Genomic DNA, 19,107 nt, shown 5'->3' with positions numbered 1-19,107 from the left:
TTGCTTAAACTGTTAGTACTTACGATTTTTTTGTTAGCCTAACCTGGGTCTATTTGTTCAGGGTTGGGGAGAAAAGTTTACGATTCCGAAGAATGATTTTATACTTTCTCGTGGATAGTATAAGCTAAGGTGTTAACTTACTTAATCTTACTTAAGGGTAGTGATTGTGTTCAGGGTTGGAGAATAGTAAATCGATCCACAAGGTTCAGGTATAATTAGAACGCGAGTAGTTCGTTAGATACTATTTTAAACTTACTAAGTTTAAGATTTATCCTGGGTCTGGTAAGAGGGGGGATCAAGTGAAGGATGAATAACCGAAGTTCTTCACTGTTTATCCTAATTTGAATGATTAGTTTTGTTCAAAAATTTCTATTAGTCCTGGGTTTTTAGAAAGGGTTGGATAGTGAATCGACGTTTGAGGTCGTTAGACACTAGTTAAGTGGGTGGGGGAGAACAAAGTTGTTCTTTTTGATCCAAGGATAGGCCTTGATGATCAAGTTTTAAATTTAATTAAATAGAAAATGATTTAAGATCCAAGGATAAGCCTTGATGATCTGATTTTAAAATTAAGGGAATTTAAGTTTAAAATGTTTTAAATTTGTGTAAAGAATAGATTTAGTATTTTTATGATATTAGTGAGCTTATGAATGCTGTTATGTTTAGGCGATGAAGCTGGAACAACAGATGATTTATAATTACTAACCGTTTATTGTCATGCTACTAATTTCTATTTTGATTTTTCAATAAATATTTTTCAAACATGTTTTGTATATTACTGCAGAATTTAGGAAAACGATCTGAGATCTTTTTATCAATCGTTATTGTATATTAATAATTTTGTTTAGCGCCTGAAATGATTTTGAAGATTGACTTCAAAATTTTATGTTTGCAAATGAAAATCTAAATTCATTGCTAGTAGTATTCTAAATACAAAAGTTTGTTCTGGCTTTTGCCGAACTATCATATAACTATATGGTAAGTTTCTGCTTTGTCGTATGTCGTCTCTGGTTCGAGGTCTTCTTCCAATTCCGGGTAGTTCTGTTATCGTTCGGAATATTGGCTCTGATCTATTGAGTCGTAGAGACATTTCGATTAAATTATTGTCGTATAACATTTTGTAAATGTTTTGTCTAAATTCTAATCTATTATTGGTTAATTCTAAGCTATTAAGGTCTTGTTCGAGACTTATGGTCGCACCAGATGAGTTAGGACCGATGGGTATAACTCATAGAGTAATTTCGGATAGGGTACACCGTCTGCTCGTCACGCTATCTTATTTTCGGCCGGATAGATTCGTGCAACTTCTTAGTCTAATACCGATCCTAATCTTACTCTTATACTGTCTAGTCTCAGGTTGTTTAACTAGTCTCTGCTAGGCTCAATAGATCTAGGGTATACTGGTTTATTGCGGCTGCTGAAGTACTCGGGCGAGTTCAACTAATTTCTAAGTTAAATTCAAATCTCTCTGGTGCTGAAATTACAAGTAATTTCAGCACTTACAAATAATTGGATTGTTAGTTAGATGGATCATGATTGGTTAATATTAAATACTTTACATTGGTAAAATATCTAATTTATCCAATCATAAAATGTAGTTTAGATCAGTTTCCAATATGTATATGTATATGTATATGTATATGTACATGTACATGTATATGTATATGTATATGTATATGTTTATGTATATGTATATGTATATGTACATGTACATGTATATGTATATGTATATGTATATGTATATGTATATGTATATGTATATGTATATGTATATGAATATGTATATGTATATGTATTGTATTGTATTGTATTGTATTGTATTGTATTGTATTGTACTATATATTGTATTGCTCTTGGTTTTAATCGGTATTTTTGAACCCAAATAAAGAGCCATCCATGCTTAGCTGATTCTTATATCTTGAGTTAGATCCGGAGTTCCGAAATTCATTTTACGATAATTAAATTGAAGATCCATATTAATCTAGGATGACTTAACATCTCTTGTGCTTAATTGTGCGTTTGACGCCTGATTCATTTAGAGAGGATCTGGTTTTCAAATTCGAAAACTAACAGTCAATCCCTTTTCCTATCTTTTAAATCTGGTAAGCTTTTAGTCTAATGGACCATTTTGTTTTTTATTGTTCTTAAATTCTCTTGAACTAATTTTTTGTCGGATAAGCGAATTGAATCTGGTTTCCAATCCACATAATCACCAAAGCAAGTCAGAAAATTAAAAATTCTCAAAATCACATTCTGAACTTTGTTTGTAAAAAAATTGATTCAAGTAGCCGAAAGTTTAGAAAAAAAATCATAAGGATACATTAATTACGTCATCGATTCCATCAAGTTGTGACAAAAACACTCAAAGTTTACAGAGGCATGAATTGATTTAATTAGATTGCGATCGCGGGCAAAATTGGAGCTGAAATAAAAATTAGCTCAGTTGACTTTTTCGGACGCAAAAGTTCCTGTCAATTCCTATAGGGTAATTGATTCAATTTTACCACATTTAATAACCCCAAAGTTATTGTCGAAGCATATTCTTGGATGAAAAAGAAAATCACAAAATTCTAAAAGATTTGATCAGATTTGATTATCAGATAGTTTATCATAGAAAAAAATTAAGACCAGGGGTGAATTTTTGGTTACGTTTTCAGAATTATAATTGGGTTAACAATCAGTAAGCAATCGAACCGTGTAATCCATGTTCAAAACAATCAGGTAGTGAGTCGGAACTTTGGCTTAACTTCATACCACCTCCTAGTTTCGTCAAAGATTTCAGTAGGGAATCTTGAGCGGTATTATAGGTAGCTTGAAGGTTGCTTTGAACTAGAGTGAAATCCAAAATTGACGAATGACCTTTTTGTTCCGGTCACTCTCAAAAGAATGGCAAGGAACTACGGAGTGGGTGATTTTTCCTGCCGGATTTTACTTACTTCAGAGAAACCTTGTAGGAAAATTTAAAAGAATCATTCGAAATTATTCCATTTAATTGAGAACAAAAATTTTACAAAAAAAATTCGTTTGGCACAATACATCACTCTTAGTTTTTTTAAAATTCCTCTCTTACACGTTTTTGGTACAAAATCTCATTTAAATTTTGATTCAAAAATTTTCAAATTTTAAGCTGCAAAAAATTACCAAAGTTTCAGGAAGTTGAAGTCAAACAAACACAGTTAAATAGCTAATAGACGTTCTTTTGTGTCATTAACTGTAATTTTTTTTCGAAATTATTCAAATGCAAAAGAAATACAATTTTTTGAGCAGATTTTATAAGCTCAGTATGTTAGCAATTTTATGGATAGTGAATATGATTTTAGAACTCAGCTAATTATTCTTTGGCTGATGTCGACAGAAAATCAAGCAAAAACTTTTCAATAGTTGACGCCAAAATATATGACTGATTTTTTTTTCTAGACTTGCTTCGCCTGTATACTGTAGCCGTCGGTATTCAAGTTGGTATCATTTGCCAGCTGAGATGTCTCATGAAAAATAACGTTTTTTTTTCTGCCCAAGGCCTTTTTTTCCCCAGGAAAATTTCATAAGGCATCTTCGAAGAAGCCAGATTTTGACAGACAGTGGCTAGACTGAAGTGTGATATCAATTAGGAGCTCGTGCACATTAAGTATCAATGCCATTGCAGATATTCAAGTATATGATCTCGTGTTAATGAGCTAGAGTTCGTTCTATTATTCCAATCGTCCCACTAAAACTCATTTCATTAATTTTTCAGCCCGATAAACTTGCACTTAGGTTGCCCATTAGGCACTATTCGATAAAAATTTATTTTGCTTCAGTTTAGAGTTCAGCAAATACTTAAAATTAAAAAAAAGATGTTGAAAAGCTTTTTTTAAAAACTCATAAATCATTGTTGGTATAATTATGTTAGTAAGACAAAGTGAGGATAAATGCATGTTTTGTAATCTAAGCGCAGTATCAGAAGTCACAACAGTCTACGCATCAAAATATATCTATTTTGTTTCCGTTACATAAAACAGGAACTGTACAATTTGGGACTATTGGTTTTGCAATTTGCCATGGTGATAAAAAACAATCCTTTTTCTTATTTAGGTCAATTGTAACAGAAAACGAGCGTGTTGTAGAAAAAAATTTAAAATGTATTTTTCTAGAACTTTGTTTTCGTTTTTTTTTCTTGAAATCATATCTGAGTGACTGCTGGTAGGAAAAAACGGTTGGTTCTTTTGAGCTATTGAAGTAGAATGAAAAAAATATTCACTAAATCTTTTCCAATCACCAAAAGTATGGAGAACTTTTTGGACCTAGATGTAGTTTTTCCTCGCAACAAGTTTTAGAGGAGAATGAGAAAAATATTTCAAATCTTTTTCAGTCCTAATTTAAAAAAATCTAGAGTACTAGTTCTGATTTTGCTTGTTTTCAGAATGTTTATTTAGACGAGTTGAATTAGACGTTGTTAGCAAATATAATAAAATTTTTGTTAGTAAGAAAAATTAACAAAAACCGTACACGAAAACCAAAAAAGTGACAGTCTTGGTTGCTAAAAACTTGTACTTAACCAGACAAAAAAATTTCGGATTCGTAGAAAACGGTATCAACGAAAAAAAGCTATTTACTGATAAATTTAAAATTATCAGAAGGATTCGAGAAATCAATTCAAACATTCGTGATCGCATCCTTGATGCAGATATGGCTAGTCATGTTTTGTTGTGTTTTCAATTTGGTTGTAGAAACAACTGCTCATTTGTAGAAGCAGATCTACAGTAGACTGAACTCATCAAGAAAATTCTTGAAAGTCGATACAAATTTTGTTTTTGTTTCATCTTTAGGTAAAGTTTTTGATACTGTTAATCATAGAAATCTTGTCTATAACTTCACTGAATGAGCATCAGAGAAATTATTGGATGCTTAATTCAATTATGTTTATTTGAAAGGAAACAAGACTGCTCGTATCAGGGCGGAGCTTTGAATGTTCTGACTGCCTTTTAAGGTCTATGAAGCTGTAATAACATGAAACGTAATAAAATTAAATTGAACTTAAAAAAAATTGAGAATTTTTATAAAAACATCGCCCTACTTGTCATATTAAGACAAAGTAATATACTTTGCTCCTAGTAGCATATCAATTACGTCATATAAGCTTTTATGAACCAACTTGGAACGATTTCTAAAACGTTTTTAATCTCCGCTTACGCATTAATAGTTCGAAATAAATCGAGCGTTAATTGTCCCAAATTGGCCAAATTGACAATCTTTAAACCCCCATAACCTTACGAAAAATGATCACAGGCAAAATATCTTTTTAAATTTAAGCCCAAGACAACAATAGCTTTCGAATGATATAGAAAAAGTCCGTCAAAAATGGCTAGATAAAAAGTCGAAATTTTTCTGAAGAAAAAAAACCCAGCCCGAGCACAAATAATCCGTTACTTCCGTTACAAAAGTCAGAACAACAAGTTGATATTGAAAGGAGGAGAGGTGCAAAAATATCAATTACCACTAAAGGCGCGCAGCACGGACCAGCGTTGCGTTCATTTTCTTTTGCTCTACAATAATGATATGTTCACTTATTCACGGGTGAAAGGTAATATTAGATTCTCAGGATTATTTTATATAATTCAAAATGAGAAGCAAGGCTGAGTTTTTTCAATTGATAACAATTTTTTTTATCAATTAGTGAACAACTGAATGCATGCTACATTATCGAACTTTGATTAAATTTTTTGATAACTCCGAGTGTCTTTTGACTCACTTTCGACAAGTCTAGAAAGAAAGGCTTTGTCTACCGAACCGCCTCATTTGAAAAAAACAGCTCATATCAGGGCCAAGACCTGAATGTTGCGAATGCCTTAAAACGTCTATGAAGAATTGTTTTCTGTATAACAATTGCTGAATTTTTCTATTTATATCGTTTAAAAAATCATAAAAAGTACAAAGTGATAAATTTCGCTTCTAGTAATATAGCATTTATAGCAAAAAGCTTCAACCAATGTGAAACGATTTCTCAGCCGGATTAAAATTGCGCTGACGTGTTAATAGCGCGAAAGATATCACGCGTTAATTGTCCCAAACTGGCGAAAACAGCAAATTTTACACCACAAAAGACAACAATGGCTTTCAGATGATGTAGCAAAATTTTTGTCAAAAATGATTAATTAAATAGTCGAAGTTCCTCTGCAGAAAAAAACCACCCCGAGCTTAAATATTCCGTCTTTTTTAGAAAGTCGGAACAATAATTTTATTAAGACTGCTCGTATAAGGGGAAAAACCTGAATTTTCCTACTGTCCAGTAAATAATCTCGTATTGTTTTTGGTAAAACAAAAATATTGACAAACCACAATTTTTAGGCTGATAATATCAAAGTGTCAAAATTTGAGCCGTTTATGGACTTAATGAATTATCATATTAATTTCAGATTTAATTAATTATCGTTCAATTTGGAACAATTATGAGTGCGGATAATTTGTCATGCATTAATAAATCGCGTATTGAAACAAACTATCAAAGTATTATTCCATCGCCAAATCTGCACTTTAGCCAAGTGCAAGCATACTCGCTTGGCACTCCCAAGGTGTGCGGATTGAAGCCATTACGCAGTTAACTTTTCTATAACCTGTCTGAATAAAAAAAAACACCACGAGCATATAGATATTTATTTGAAAGTAAGAAAAAAACGCAGTTAGAACTTTACTTGACACATGGCTTACATAGTAGTTTACATAGTTTTTTACACAAATAAAGTTGTTGTTAATGAATAGCTGTTTCTATTTTTAAATTAAAAAAAGGCTATTTCGTTTATCTTGCCTTCGGAAGGCTATCTCGGAAGAAAACAGAAACAAAACCGCAATTAAAATTCAATTGGCTTATGACCGCTTCGAATGAGAATTTTTTTTTCGAATTAAAATCATGCAATCATGAAAAAAAAAAGCGTTTACAAACAGATGCCATCAAATGTTTATATTCCAAGCCAACATTGTTCAATTATGACAACTGTTCACTATTTCTGCGATTCGCCGTAAGCTTGGCCACTTTAAACAATTGATCAGTTTTTGAAGGGCCACCGCTTCAAAATTTGATTTAAAATGGACTTAAGGCGCTTCAATCAGCCATAAATAGCCGTTGCTTAATTTTTTGACGGATAAAAACCATTTCTGTTGTATTTTGGGTTGTTTACGTCATACGTGAACAGAATCTCGAACACATGAATAGCAATTGAACGCATAATAAGTCTCATGATGCCTGAAGGTTAGGGAAGAAAATGTGAATGAAATTATCTAGTGGGGTTAAATAACGTCTTTTTCTTTGTGCGAGGAGACACTTTCTATAAAAAATGGAGCGGCAATCAGTGCTTTAAAAACGAGCCGGGAATTGGGACCCCAAATTGGGCTTAGATCAAAAGTCCCGCAGCTCCTATTTGTCGTATTATTCGAATTTATTGCTCTAAACAAAGCCCAATTTAATGGGCGCCTAATGAAATAAACTTTTCATAGGCCCGGGCAAAATCGCGTTCGCTGGAAAAATAAGAAGAAGGTTACGGCACACTCATTCATTTATTCGTCTGAGGTGGTTATTTGAATGGTAAGCCTCAAATCTGGTAATATGGACATTTTGCAACCCAAGTTTCCGTTAGAGTAAACTCTGCCACATCACATTCAAATCAATACTAATAAACGAAATATTAGATAAAAACTTTTCATTTATATCGTTTATAGAACGAACTCTCACATAGATCAAAATTTATTGCACAAAATAGCGAAGGTTAGTGCGATCGTATAAGCGAAAAACAAAAGTGCTGAAAATGAGAAAGTGGTTTGTTTCAAACAATTTCTGCAAATTTTGGGTTTCGATTGCGATTGTCTGGAAGTCAATTGCAATATCGTTAGTGGCCAATGGCCTGGAAATAAGTCGTGATTGTCTGGAAATAAATCGCGTCAGTCCGAAAACTGGTCGAGAATGTTTGAACATAAAGCACGGACTTAAAAGCTACGCATGATCTCAAACAAACTTGTTCCAAGAAGCCAAGCTTGTAGACATAAAACAATCTACCTCAAAAAGTTAGCTTTGAATGTCACAACTTCAGAGGGAAAAAAAGAGAACGAAAATCAAAGTTTCCTGAAAATAAAATTTTTGTTATGTTGAAACACGCATTGCTCAGTATTTTGCCCAAAAAGACGAATCGTATACAAACATTGAAATGTATAAAGTATGTATAAAATTTCAAAATGCGAAAGCGTTATCTTTCGTTTGCGGTCAATTTCTTCGATCAAGCCAACCGCTGGTGTTTCTTTTACAGACGCCCCGATTGAGAGCTTTTCTGAAAATAAAAATGGTTACTCTATTTTATCCGAAACGTGATTTAAGTTTATTTCGTTTTTTTAAACATTAATATCAACAAAATTACTTCCATAAAATAAGTTTTTGTTTCGACCCCGGAAAATGTAGAAAATTTGGTCTTTGGGTACGCTTTGAGTTTTTGTTCCGACTTTCCCATACCGTTTTTACTTTTAGAATTCTCAAAATTAAATCAGAAAAACTCATGTCTATCAGGCTAGATGTATTACGGTAAAATTAGCAGATAAAAGTCAATCGACCAATTTTATTAAGCAACTACGATATGATATGGCTAGCTACCGTGGTCACAGGATATTGCCAAAAATAAAGCCTTGTGATTTCTGCTATTTTTGCCTCAAAAAAGTAATTTTTTAGCGTTCGACGAACCAAACGATGGTTAATATTTCTAGCTCCTTCGTTGAAAAATTGCTAAAAGAGGGGTTGCAAGTCTGCAGTCTAAAAATACTGCTGTGCAATCCCTCTGTGTGCAATCCCTGCTGTGCAATCACTGTGCAAACTGCGTAATTTCTTTTAGATTAAATTTTTCTGATTTAATCATCCAAAAGCGAGAGTATGCATTTTGCCGTGAATGACTCCTTTTGTCGTTCCTTTTCTATCTATAGAAGTTTTTATTTCAACAATTTTTTTGGTTTTTTTAAGTTTTCAATATCAATGTTTCCTTTAGCTATTAATGACAAGTGAAGCCTATCCCTCCAATCTTCCCAAGGAGTTGGGGATTGGGGGGTTAGTAGTGTGAGTTTGCCAGAATGGTGGACTCCCCTTATGCTAGATTCGTCGTTTACAGACGACTGCATAACTTATTCTATTGATCTAACTAAGTTAAGGTTAAGAAAAATAAGAAAGTTAAAAATAGAGCTCATTTAAGATTTGTGTTAACTCCAACTAAGCGCAATAACACTGAACTCGCTCACTCGGACAGAGATCACTAAGAGATTAGTCAAGTTCAGACGCGACCTGTTAAAATAAAAGTAAACAAGATTGCTCGTATCAGGGCGAAGCCCTGATTATTCCGACTGCCTTTTAAGGTCTATGGAGCTGTAATAACTTGGAAAAAAAGTGATAGATTTCGCTCCTATTAACAAATCAATTATGGCATAAAGGAAATCTTGAACCAATTTGGAACGATTTCTAAGACGGATTAAATCTCCACTTACGCGTTAAAAGTTCGAAATATATCGAGCGTTAATTGTCCCAAATTGGCCAAATTGACAATATTTAAACCCCCATAACTTAACGAAAAATGATCACAGGCAAATTATCTTTTCAAATTTAAGCCCAGAACGACAATAGCTTTCGAATGATATGAAAAACTCCGTCAAAAACGGCTAGTTAAAAGGTCGAAATTTGTCTGAAGAAAAAAAACCCACCAGAGCACAAATATTCCGTTACTTTTGCTACGAAAGCCGGAAAAAATATTTTTAAAAAGACTGCTCGTATCAGGGCGAAGCCCTGAAAGTTCCGATTGCCTTTTAAAGTTTATGAAGCTGTGATAACATTAGAAAAAATCAGTGTAATAAAATAAAATGAAAATTTGTTTTTTTTATAAACTTGAGATATTTTGTTAAAACCATCCCCCCACACGTCATATAAAGAACAAAAGGATAAATTTCGATCCTGGTAACATATCAATTATAGCATATAAGCTTCTTTTGACCAATTTGGAACAATTTCTAAGACGGGTTAAATCTCCGCTTACGCGTTAATAGCACGAAATATGTCGCTCGTTTATTGTCCCAAATTGGCCAGAATGGCAATCTTCAAACCCTCATAACTTGACAAAAAACGATCACAGATTATTTTTTGCAAACTTAAGCTCAGAACAACAATACTTTTTGTTGAATGATAAAGAAAAATTCCGTCAAAAATGGCTACTTAAAAAGTCGAAGTTTGTCTGAAGAAAAAAACCACCCCGAGCACAAATAATCCTTTACTTTCGTTACGAAAGTCGGAACAAAAATCAGAACACTAGACAAAAATTTAAAAATTGATTTTCTTTCATTAAGATTTTTCATGAAGGTCCTGGTAGTCTGGAAGTAAAAAAACTGGACATAAAATAGTCTGAGCGTAAAAGAAAAAAGCTGGCCCGATTTTTCTCAAAATTTAATGGCTAATTTCAGTTTTCTCATGAAATTACTGTAACTTGATTCAAAAATAGGTAAAAGTTATACTACGGCAAAGTAATTTGCTATTTGCCCCTTTCATTGCTTTGCTGACCAACTTTTATGGCTATCGCATGAAGTAGAAAATTGACAGGCAATAATTGTTTTTTTTGCAAAGTTTCTGTCTAGTTTTGTCTCTTATTTATAATTTGCAAAATCGTCTAAATTCCTTCCCATTATTTGGACCTAATTTGCTGGTCATCTGATGTCCTGGAGTCTTAATAGTGGACTAGTCTCCGCCCCAGAAAATGGAAAATTTCTTCGCAAAAAGAGTCACCGCCCGTCACTAAGTTATATTCATTTTTAGCTGACCAGCCCTTCAAAAATTTCTCAAAGCAGTTACTTTTAGCGTCGTAGGTTTTTGATTAGAGGGAAGAGTGCTGCAAAAACATGCAATTTTGGGATCAAAATTTTTTAATCGATAAACAAGACGGTCAACGCATCCCGTGATTCGGTTTTTATTTTAGAGCAGATTTGAAAATGGTGGACTTGAAACTGATAGTAGCGGATTATCCATCACTAGACAACAAACAAATGACCACGCTTAAAGCTTGAAATAGATCTGAGCCACTTGAAACTCTACCTCTTGACTTTTAAATCACAGCCAAAAATGTAGAAACAGTAAAATATTTTAACGAATGTTTTCTCTCATTATAGCCCATCAGCAAGTTTTTGATTCAAAAATGAAAAATTCAAATCATTCAAATTCTAAATTCTTTTTCTTTCAAATTTCTAAGTAAAAAAAATGCAATTTTCTTGGACCAAATTAACATCCTCCCCCCAAAACTGTCAGCCAATTTACTTACAGCGCTAAGTAGATTAAAATGAAAATGAACGCTGGGGTGGAGGATCTTAATTTGGTCTATTTGGGGAGGGGGGCATACATGTTGTCCAAAATTGTATGGCTTGTGGTGGTATATTTTTTATACTAATGGGGAGGGGCAACGTATAAGAACCAAAAAATTGAAGTGAAAGTGTTTCTACTCTGACCTGTCGATGCTGATTATGAAGACGTGGTATATGGACGATGTGCACCATACATAGTCCAGCAGTATCCACACTACACATGCTGGCCAACCCAGAGGCCAAACCCCCTCCCCCAAGTAGAGCATGAGCCACAGATTGACACTCACCAGCCCCACACACCCGTCCGCAACAGACAACGACACCAAGAAGTAGTTATGAGTGATCTAAAGAAAGGGAACCCGGCTCGAGGTCCGCGACCAATTTTTCGACTTTGTCGGTCGCGGAAGTTCTAATTCGGCGATCAAAATTTCATAGTCTGGACAGGGTCTTAAGTCGCGGACAAATTATGGAAAACACCGTATCTCGGTCGGGATGGTCAAAAAGTTAGTCGTGGCCGTCAAAAAACTAGCCGTGGCATGGTCGAAAAAATAGACGCGGCAGTCGAAAAATTAGTCGCGGCGTTCAAAAAATGCAGAACATCAACTATCTTATTTATAAGAAAACCATACCGTCCAGCATCCAGTTTCAAGCGTTAATAATCAATTATATTACGATTTTAGCACCAGTCTTACTAAAATTGAGAAACAATCGATTTCAATCAATTGATAATCGATTATAATCTCCCTTTTTAATGTCAAATTATAATCGATTATACTGTCAAATTATAATCGATTATACTCGGTTATTTATTCGTCCATTTTACGATACAATTATAATCAATTATAATTGATTATAATCAATTATAATTGATAAAAATCCATTATTTTTATTAAAGTTTCTAATTTATTAGTTTTGAACAAAAATTCATTATAATCGATTATAATTGATTATAATCACTTTTGTTTGTCCATTTTGTCTTCGAATTCGCATCTAAATTGCTTATATTTTATGCTTTTTGTAGACGTTGGCTCCTATGAAAACTGAGAAAAATGTTTTTAAAGTTTTCCAATCAATTCAAATTTATAAGTTTTATTTTTCATTTCCTCTCCCTTAGAGTTGTTTTGTGATGCATATTTTAAGCTTTTTAACCACCAAAACATCAGCAAATTGATTTAGTTTCATGATTGATTCGGAAGATTTATTTTTCATCTACCGCGGCAATCTTTCCACTAATATGAAAGGATCTCTATGAAACTTATGTTTCGAGGTAAAACTTTGTGTTCAGATGAACCAAAGTGTTCAAGAGATCTCTCATTTAGAGATTTTCTCATCAGCACAAAAATAATAACCCATAAGATTTAATTCAAATATAGCTTTGAATTGAAAAAATGTTGGCAAATTAAGAGGTTATAATCGATTATAATCGATCATAATTAATTCTAAGGGTTTTTTGTAAGAACTATCATCAGTTATAATCGATCATAGGAGAGTATAATCTCTTGGAAAATAGCACGATTACAATGAATTATAAATCCTTTAAACACCTAATTTTTGTAATTATAATCAATTATAATTGTCAAAAAATCATCATAACAATCTGTTCGCGCTTAAATTAATGACGTCATTATAGCGCGAAAGTGAAAAAGCTAAAATTAGATTTGCTTAGACAAAAGGCCTTGAAAACTACTGGTTTGTCCGATTAAGGTCAGTTTGCCATCAAAATGTTTATAGATTTTGGAGGTTGTTGAAAAACCGTTCGATAACATGTTAACCGAAAATGTTAAACTGATGTTTGCCTTATTTTATATTATCTTTATATTGTCATATTATCTGTTTAAATTGCCGATAATTTACAGAGGTTGAACCAGGTTTTTTAGATCTTACAGGATACGAGAGTGCGGCACATTTTGGTCCGCCAACTCCGTTAATAATTTGCTATGGTTATCGGTTTTATTAGCTAATATCACAAGTTCATCATTTTTAGCCAATGCTTTTTCGAGAATACTCTTGCAAGATTCAATTAAGGCGTTTATTTTTGTTTTCCGAATTGGTCCCTCTAAACTCTCAGTTATGCGACTGTGAACTACGGAAAGCTCATTTTCTAGTGATGTTCGACCATTCATCAATCGTCGATATTTTAACTCAATTTGTTCTGTCATTTTGATTACTTTTAAACTTGTTCACTTCTACTCAACCGCTCAACTGCTCAGTTTGAGAGAGAAAAAAAAAGAAGAATAATTAATTTAAGACCTTATATTTAGTATTAATAAATACATTCTGACTCATTAAACAATATCACACCTTAGAGAAGCAATTTATTTAACTCCTAGTGCTGCTCAGCATTTCTTCTGTTTCGATTAGCTTGCCGCTTGCGTTTTCCTGGCTTAGGAGTATTTTTCTTTGAAATAATATACTTCAAATTCTTGCTATAACGCCTAAGGATCGTAAACGTTTTCAGTTCTAGAGAGGGATCCTGGTGTAGTTCTAAGTACTTTTGCCCTAACTCAGTGAGGTTCTGCTTCCTTCTAGATATCAGGTCTGTTACTATATTAATAACTAATATACCTGACTCTTTCAACTTATTATATATATCTTCCGTGCCTACACGCTTACAGTAAACGATTGCATAAATATTGCGTTTATAGTTTAAAAGAATCTTCTTAAGCTGGTTAGGAGTTAGTGCGTTAAAGTTATTACTACGGTGTCGACTAATAGAGTTATTAACAGCGTCGTGCCAAATAACAATGTCGGTTCGGTTTAAGAGATAGTGATCAAGTTCCTCCCCATAATTTTTCGAACCGCAGCATACGCGAGTGGTATCTTCCTCACCATCCCGTGGTGAACCCAAACAAACCTGGTAAAGTGAGGCGTGTCCTTAACGGAGCGTCTAAATTCCACGGTACGTCATTGAACAAATCGTTGCTAGTAGGACCCGACCTACTGCAGAACCTTGTGTTCGTTCTCCTCCGTTTTCGTCAACATCATTTTGCCGTATCGGCTGACATTGAAGGGATGTTCCTACAAGTCGGCGTCCTTCCAGAGGACCAACCATCTCTTCGTTTTCTGTGGCGGGAGGACCCCACAGCCGATGTGGTTGTACACCAGTACACCAGACATATATTTGGAGCAAGAGATTCGCCAACGTGTGCAAATTATGCATTGCAACGGACTGCAACGGATAATCAGGCGATGTTCCCTGACGCAGCGTCCGCAGTTCTAGAGAAATTTTATATGGACGACTACCTTGACTCCTTTGAGGACCCTGATGTTGCATTTAAAATGAGTCAAGAGTTGATTACTCTGTTAGCTCTAGGTGGTTTTAAATTAACTAAGTTCATAAGTAACGTAACTAAAATTAATAAAGAGTTAAACCCGCCCCAAAGCGCGCCGCAACAGGAAAGTAAAAATATTGTAACTTGTGGGGATAATTCTTCTCATGTTCTTGGTCTGAAGTGGGACCATATTGACGACACTTTGGTCGTAAGCCGTGGTGTCAATCGTGAACTTAAAAATTCGATAACACAGCGAACAGTGTTAAGTTTTGTTTCTTCCGTTTTCGACCCCATAGGTCTCGTAGCGCCCTATACCGTAAGAGCGCGATTATTGTTGAAAGAAATCTGGCGCATTCATGGTCAACAATGGGATGATCAGCTACCCGTTGATATCAAGACAAAATTTCTTGCCTGGCACTCTGGTTTGCCATCTCTAGGGAAAATGAGTATAAAGCGCAGCTACTTCTCCGGACCAGTCGATTGGGTTGAGTTACACATGTTCGGTGACAGCTCAGAAGAAGTTTTTTGTGCTGTAGCTTTTCTTCGCGCCCGTGTGAAAACTTCACTCGAAACACAAGTTGCCTTCGTCTTTGGAAAAGCAAGAGTGGCGCCCATGAAAGCGCTTTCCATACCGAAGCTTGAACTGCAGGCCGCGTTACTCGCTACCCGCTTGAAGGAAGATGTCCTCAAAGCTCTAACCATTCCTGTGTCAAACACGTTCATGTGGACTGACAGCACCACTGTGCTCCAGTGGTTAAACTCAGGTAGTAAGCAACCCACGTTCGTGGCAAACCGGATTGGAGAGATTCTAGAAAGTACGACCGTAGACCAGTGGTTTCATGTCTTAAGTGGAGACAACCCTGCTGATACGGGAACCAGAGGAATCTCAGCGGAGTCCTTAAAAACAAGCAGCTGGGTGAACGGGCCAAGTCTGCTGCAAAGTGGCGAGTGGCCTTTCAAGCCGAGCATAGAAATACTTAAGAAAATCCGCCTGGCTGGTCCCGCTTGTGACCTCAATGAAGGCTTACAGCAAGCCTCTAATTTTTCAAACGTTGCACTAAATCAAAAACAACCCATTTTATTTGATTGGCAAAAGTTCAGCTCGTTTCGTAAACTCCAGCGAGTGGTTGCCTTCATGCTCAGACTTAGTCCGAAACACCGGCACTACCGCACTAAAGTCAAGGAAATAATCGATCCGGTTGAATTAGAAACCGCCAAACAACGACTTTTGATGATTTCCCAAAAGGAATCTTTTGAAGCGGAATATTTACTCCTATCCTGCAACAAAACCGTCAAAAAGTCTAGTCGTATTGCACAGTATGCACCGTTTATGGGTCCTGCATTCCTCATTCGTTCAACTGGGCGAATTCGCCGCCTAGTTGAAACTGAATATGACACAAAACACCCTATAATCCTTGATGGAAGGCATTCTTTGGTGAAATTGTTCGTAAGTGATATTCATTATCGCTATCAGCACCAGTTCTTAGACTACCTGCGAGCTGTAATTCACTTAGAGTTCGCAATCTTGAACCTTCGCTCTTTATTGAAGTCCATTGAAGTCCACTGCCTTATATGTAGGAAGCGCAAAGCCAAAACTGTCACACCTATGATGGCAGAGCTTCCAGTTGAAAGGCTTGGTTACCGCCAGCCTCCCTTCACAAACTGTGGTGTTGATTACTTTGGACCCTTTTACGTCTCAATCAGGAGGAGTTCTGAAAAACGATGGTGCTTCCTTTTTACATGTATGACCACCAGAGCTGTACATATTGAGATTGTCTCATCCATGGACACGAGTTCGTGTGTAATGGGAATCGAAAGATTCATTGCCCGTCGCGGCACTCCATCAGTCATTTGGTCTGATAACGGCACCAATTTTGTGGGAGCCGAGAAAGAACTCTTAAAATGTATTCAGTCATGGAACGATCAAGCACCCCCAGAGCTGGCGAAAAAAGGTATTAAGTGGAAATTTAACCCCCCGGCAGCCCCGCATCACGGTGGTTCTTGGGAACGCCTCGTTCGGTGTTGTAAAAGGGTATTCTACGCAATAATAGGAAGTAGAAAGCTCACTCCCGAAGTCCTTGAAACAACTTTCTGTCTTGTAGAACAATCACTGAACGCTCGACCTATAACATCAGTAAGTGCAAGTCCGGATGGTTTCGAGGTGTTAACTCCTAATCATTTTTTGTTAGGCCGAAATGGTACTAGCTTTCCTTCTCTCTCTTTCCAGGAGCACTTCGACCATCGAAAGCAATATATCCGAGCGCAAAGCTACGCCAACGCAATTTGGAGTCGTTGGCTGCGAGATTATGTGCCAGCACTAAATAAACGCAGTAAGTGGCACTCCGATAGTGACGTTATTTTAAAAACAGGGGATTTAGTGTGGATTGTTGACGAACGCAGCCCAAGGGGACACTACCCTCTGGCTCGTATAAAAACCCTTAATTACGGAAAAGACAACATAGCCCGATCCGCCGTAGTTACCACCCGCTCCGGGGAGCTAACTCGACCGGCCGTAAAACTCGCACCCGTTTTTGCTCCTTTGGGCGCGGAAGATGTTCGCGCTTAAATTAATGACGTCATTATAGCGCGAAAGTGAAAAAGCTAAAATTAGATTTGCTTAGACAAAAGGCCTTGAAAACTACTGGTTTGTCCGATTAAGGTCAGTTTGCCATCAAAATGTTTATAGATTTTGGAGGTTGTTGAAAAACCGTTCGATAACATGTTAACCGAAAATGTTAAACTGATGTTTGCCTTATTTTATATTATCTTTATATTGTCATATTATCTGTTTAAATTGCCGATAATTTACAGAGGTTGAACCAGGTTTTTTAGATCTTACAGGATACGAGAGTGCGGCACACAATCCGTTATAATCGATTATTTACGCCTAAACTTGGATGCGGGGTGACTAATTCTTCGACCGCCACGACTAAATTTTCGACCATTGCGACTAATTTTTTGACCGCCGCGACTAATTTTTTGACCGCCGCGACTAATGTTTCTTCGGTCACGCCAGTCCCAGTTAACTTTCCTTGAGACGCGCCGGTCTCGGGCACATTGCCTCGGTCCGCAAAGTCTGGAAATACCAAAAACTGTTCGCGGCGGTCTAAAAATATTCAATTTCGGTCGCAGTAGTCTGGAAATGTCTTTGGTCGTGACCCTCCGATCATAAAACCACAACCGCGACCCGGGAATAACTAAAGCAGAAGTAAATTAAGTTGAGAAGAGTTATCCACGTAAAAGAATATCGTCATGCGAGCTGTTCAGCTCATCACCGCAAGTCGATCCTGTGTCCCTGGTTGAAACAAAATGATAAATCAATGGTCATTTTTCAAATTAGTTATGTGCAATCTATCTAAAAAACCGAAATAAAGATTTTGACAGTTTGTACAACTTCAGCTCCGCCGTCAAATTTTGGATAAAAAAGGCTCTTTTGAAAAAAAAAACCAGGCGCTACCTCCTCAATTTTTCAGTATAAAGAGGTCCGAAGGCGCCCATAGGAAAGCTCTAGTGCTGGCCGACAAAAATGGATGTCTTGAACGGAAACCAACAGCGGTGAACAAAATGATTTAAGTATCATGTTTCACTCTGCGAAGATGACACAGAGGACGGATTAAGCGTCGAACGCCCAGTAAAAGTGGTTAAAAAAAATAGAGTTTCATCGAGAACGTTTCTGTAGTTTTGTTTAATCGAGAAAATTGAAAATGCAGTTCATGGTTTAGATAGTTGGTTTTTTCTCTAACACATTGAAAAAGCTTGTTCTGGGTGGCACAATTTCAAGTTGTCATATTTTTTTTATCTCTCTATTTATCAATCTATCCATCTATCTATCTATCTATCGATCTATCTATAAATCTATCTATCTATCTATCTATCTATCTATCTATCTATCAATCTATCCATCTATCTATCTATCTATCTATCTATCTATCTATCTATCGATCTATCTATAAATCTATCTATCTATCTATCTATCTATCTATCTATCTATCTATCTATCTATCTATCTATCTATCTATCTATCTATCAATCTATCTATCTATCTATCTATCTATCTATCTATCTATCTATCTATCTATCTATCTATCTATCTATCTATCAATCTATCTATCTATCTATCTATTTATCTATCTATCTATCTATCTATCTATCTATCTATCTATCTATCTATCTATCTATTTATCTATCTATCTATCGATCTATCTATGTATCTATTTATCTATCTATCTATCTATCTATCTATCTATCTATCTGTCTATCTATCTATCTATCTATCTATCTATCTATTTATCTATCTATCTATCTATATATCTATCTATCTATCTATCTATCTATCTATCTATCTATCTATCTATCTATCTATCTGTCTATCGATCTATCTATCTTTCTATCTATCTATCTATCTATCTATCTATCTATCTATCTATCTATCTATCTATCTATCTATTTATCTATCTATCTATCTATATATCTATCTATCTATCTATCTATCTATCTATCTATC

At 35.4% G+C, this 19,107-nt stretch overlaps 1 protein-coding gene across 1 annotated transcript in view; it reads right to left on the bottom strand.

Annotated features, from left to right (window-relative positions):
• LOC134856964 (muscarinic acetylcholine receptor M1-like) overlaps nucleotides 1-19,107 on the bottom strand; it is an 80,992-nt gene that overhangs the window by 58,946 nt on the left and 2,939 nt on the right. The window contains exon 3 of the mRNA XM_063873275.1: nucleotides 11,476-11,675. Coding sequence (XP_063729345.1) covers nucleotides 11,476-11,675 — 200 coding nt within the window. The remainder of the gene's footprint in view (nucleotides 1-11,475; nucleotides 11,676-19,107) is intronic.

Source organism: Symsagittifera roscoffensis, chromosome 1 (assembly GCF_963678635.1).
Source record: "Symsagittifera roscoffensis chromosome 1, txSymRosc1.1, whole genome shotgun sequence".
Lineage (NCBI taxonomy): Eukaryota > Metazoa > Xenacoelomorpha > Acoela > Convolutidae > Symsagittifera > Symsagittifera roscoffensis.
This window is presented reverse-complemented; position numbering and strand designations above follow the sequence as displayed.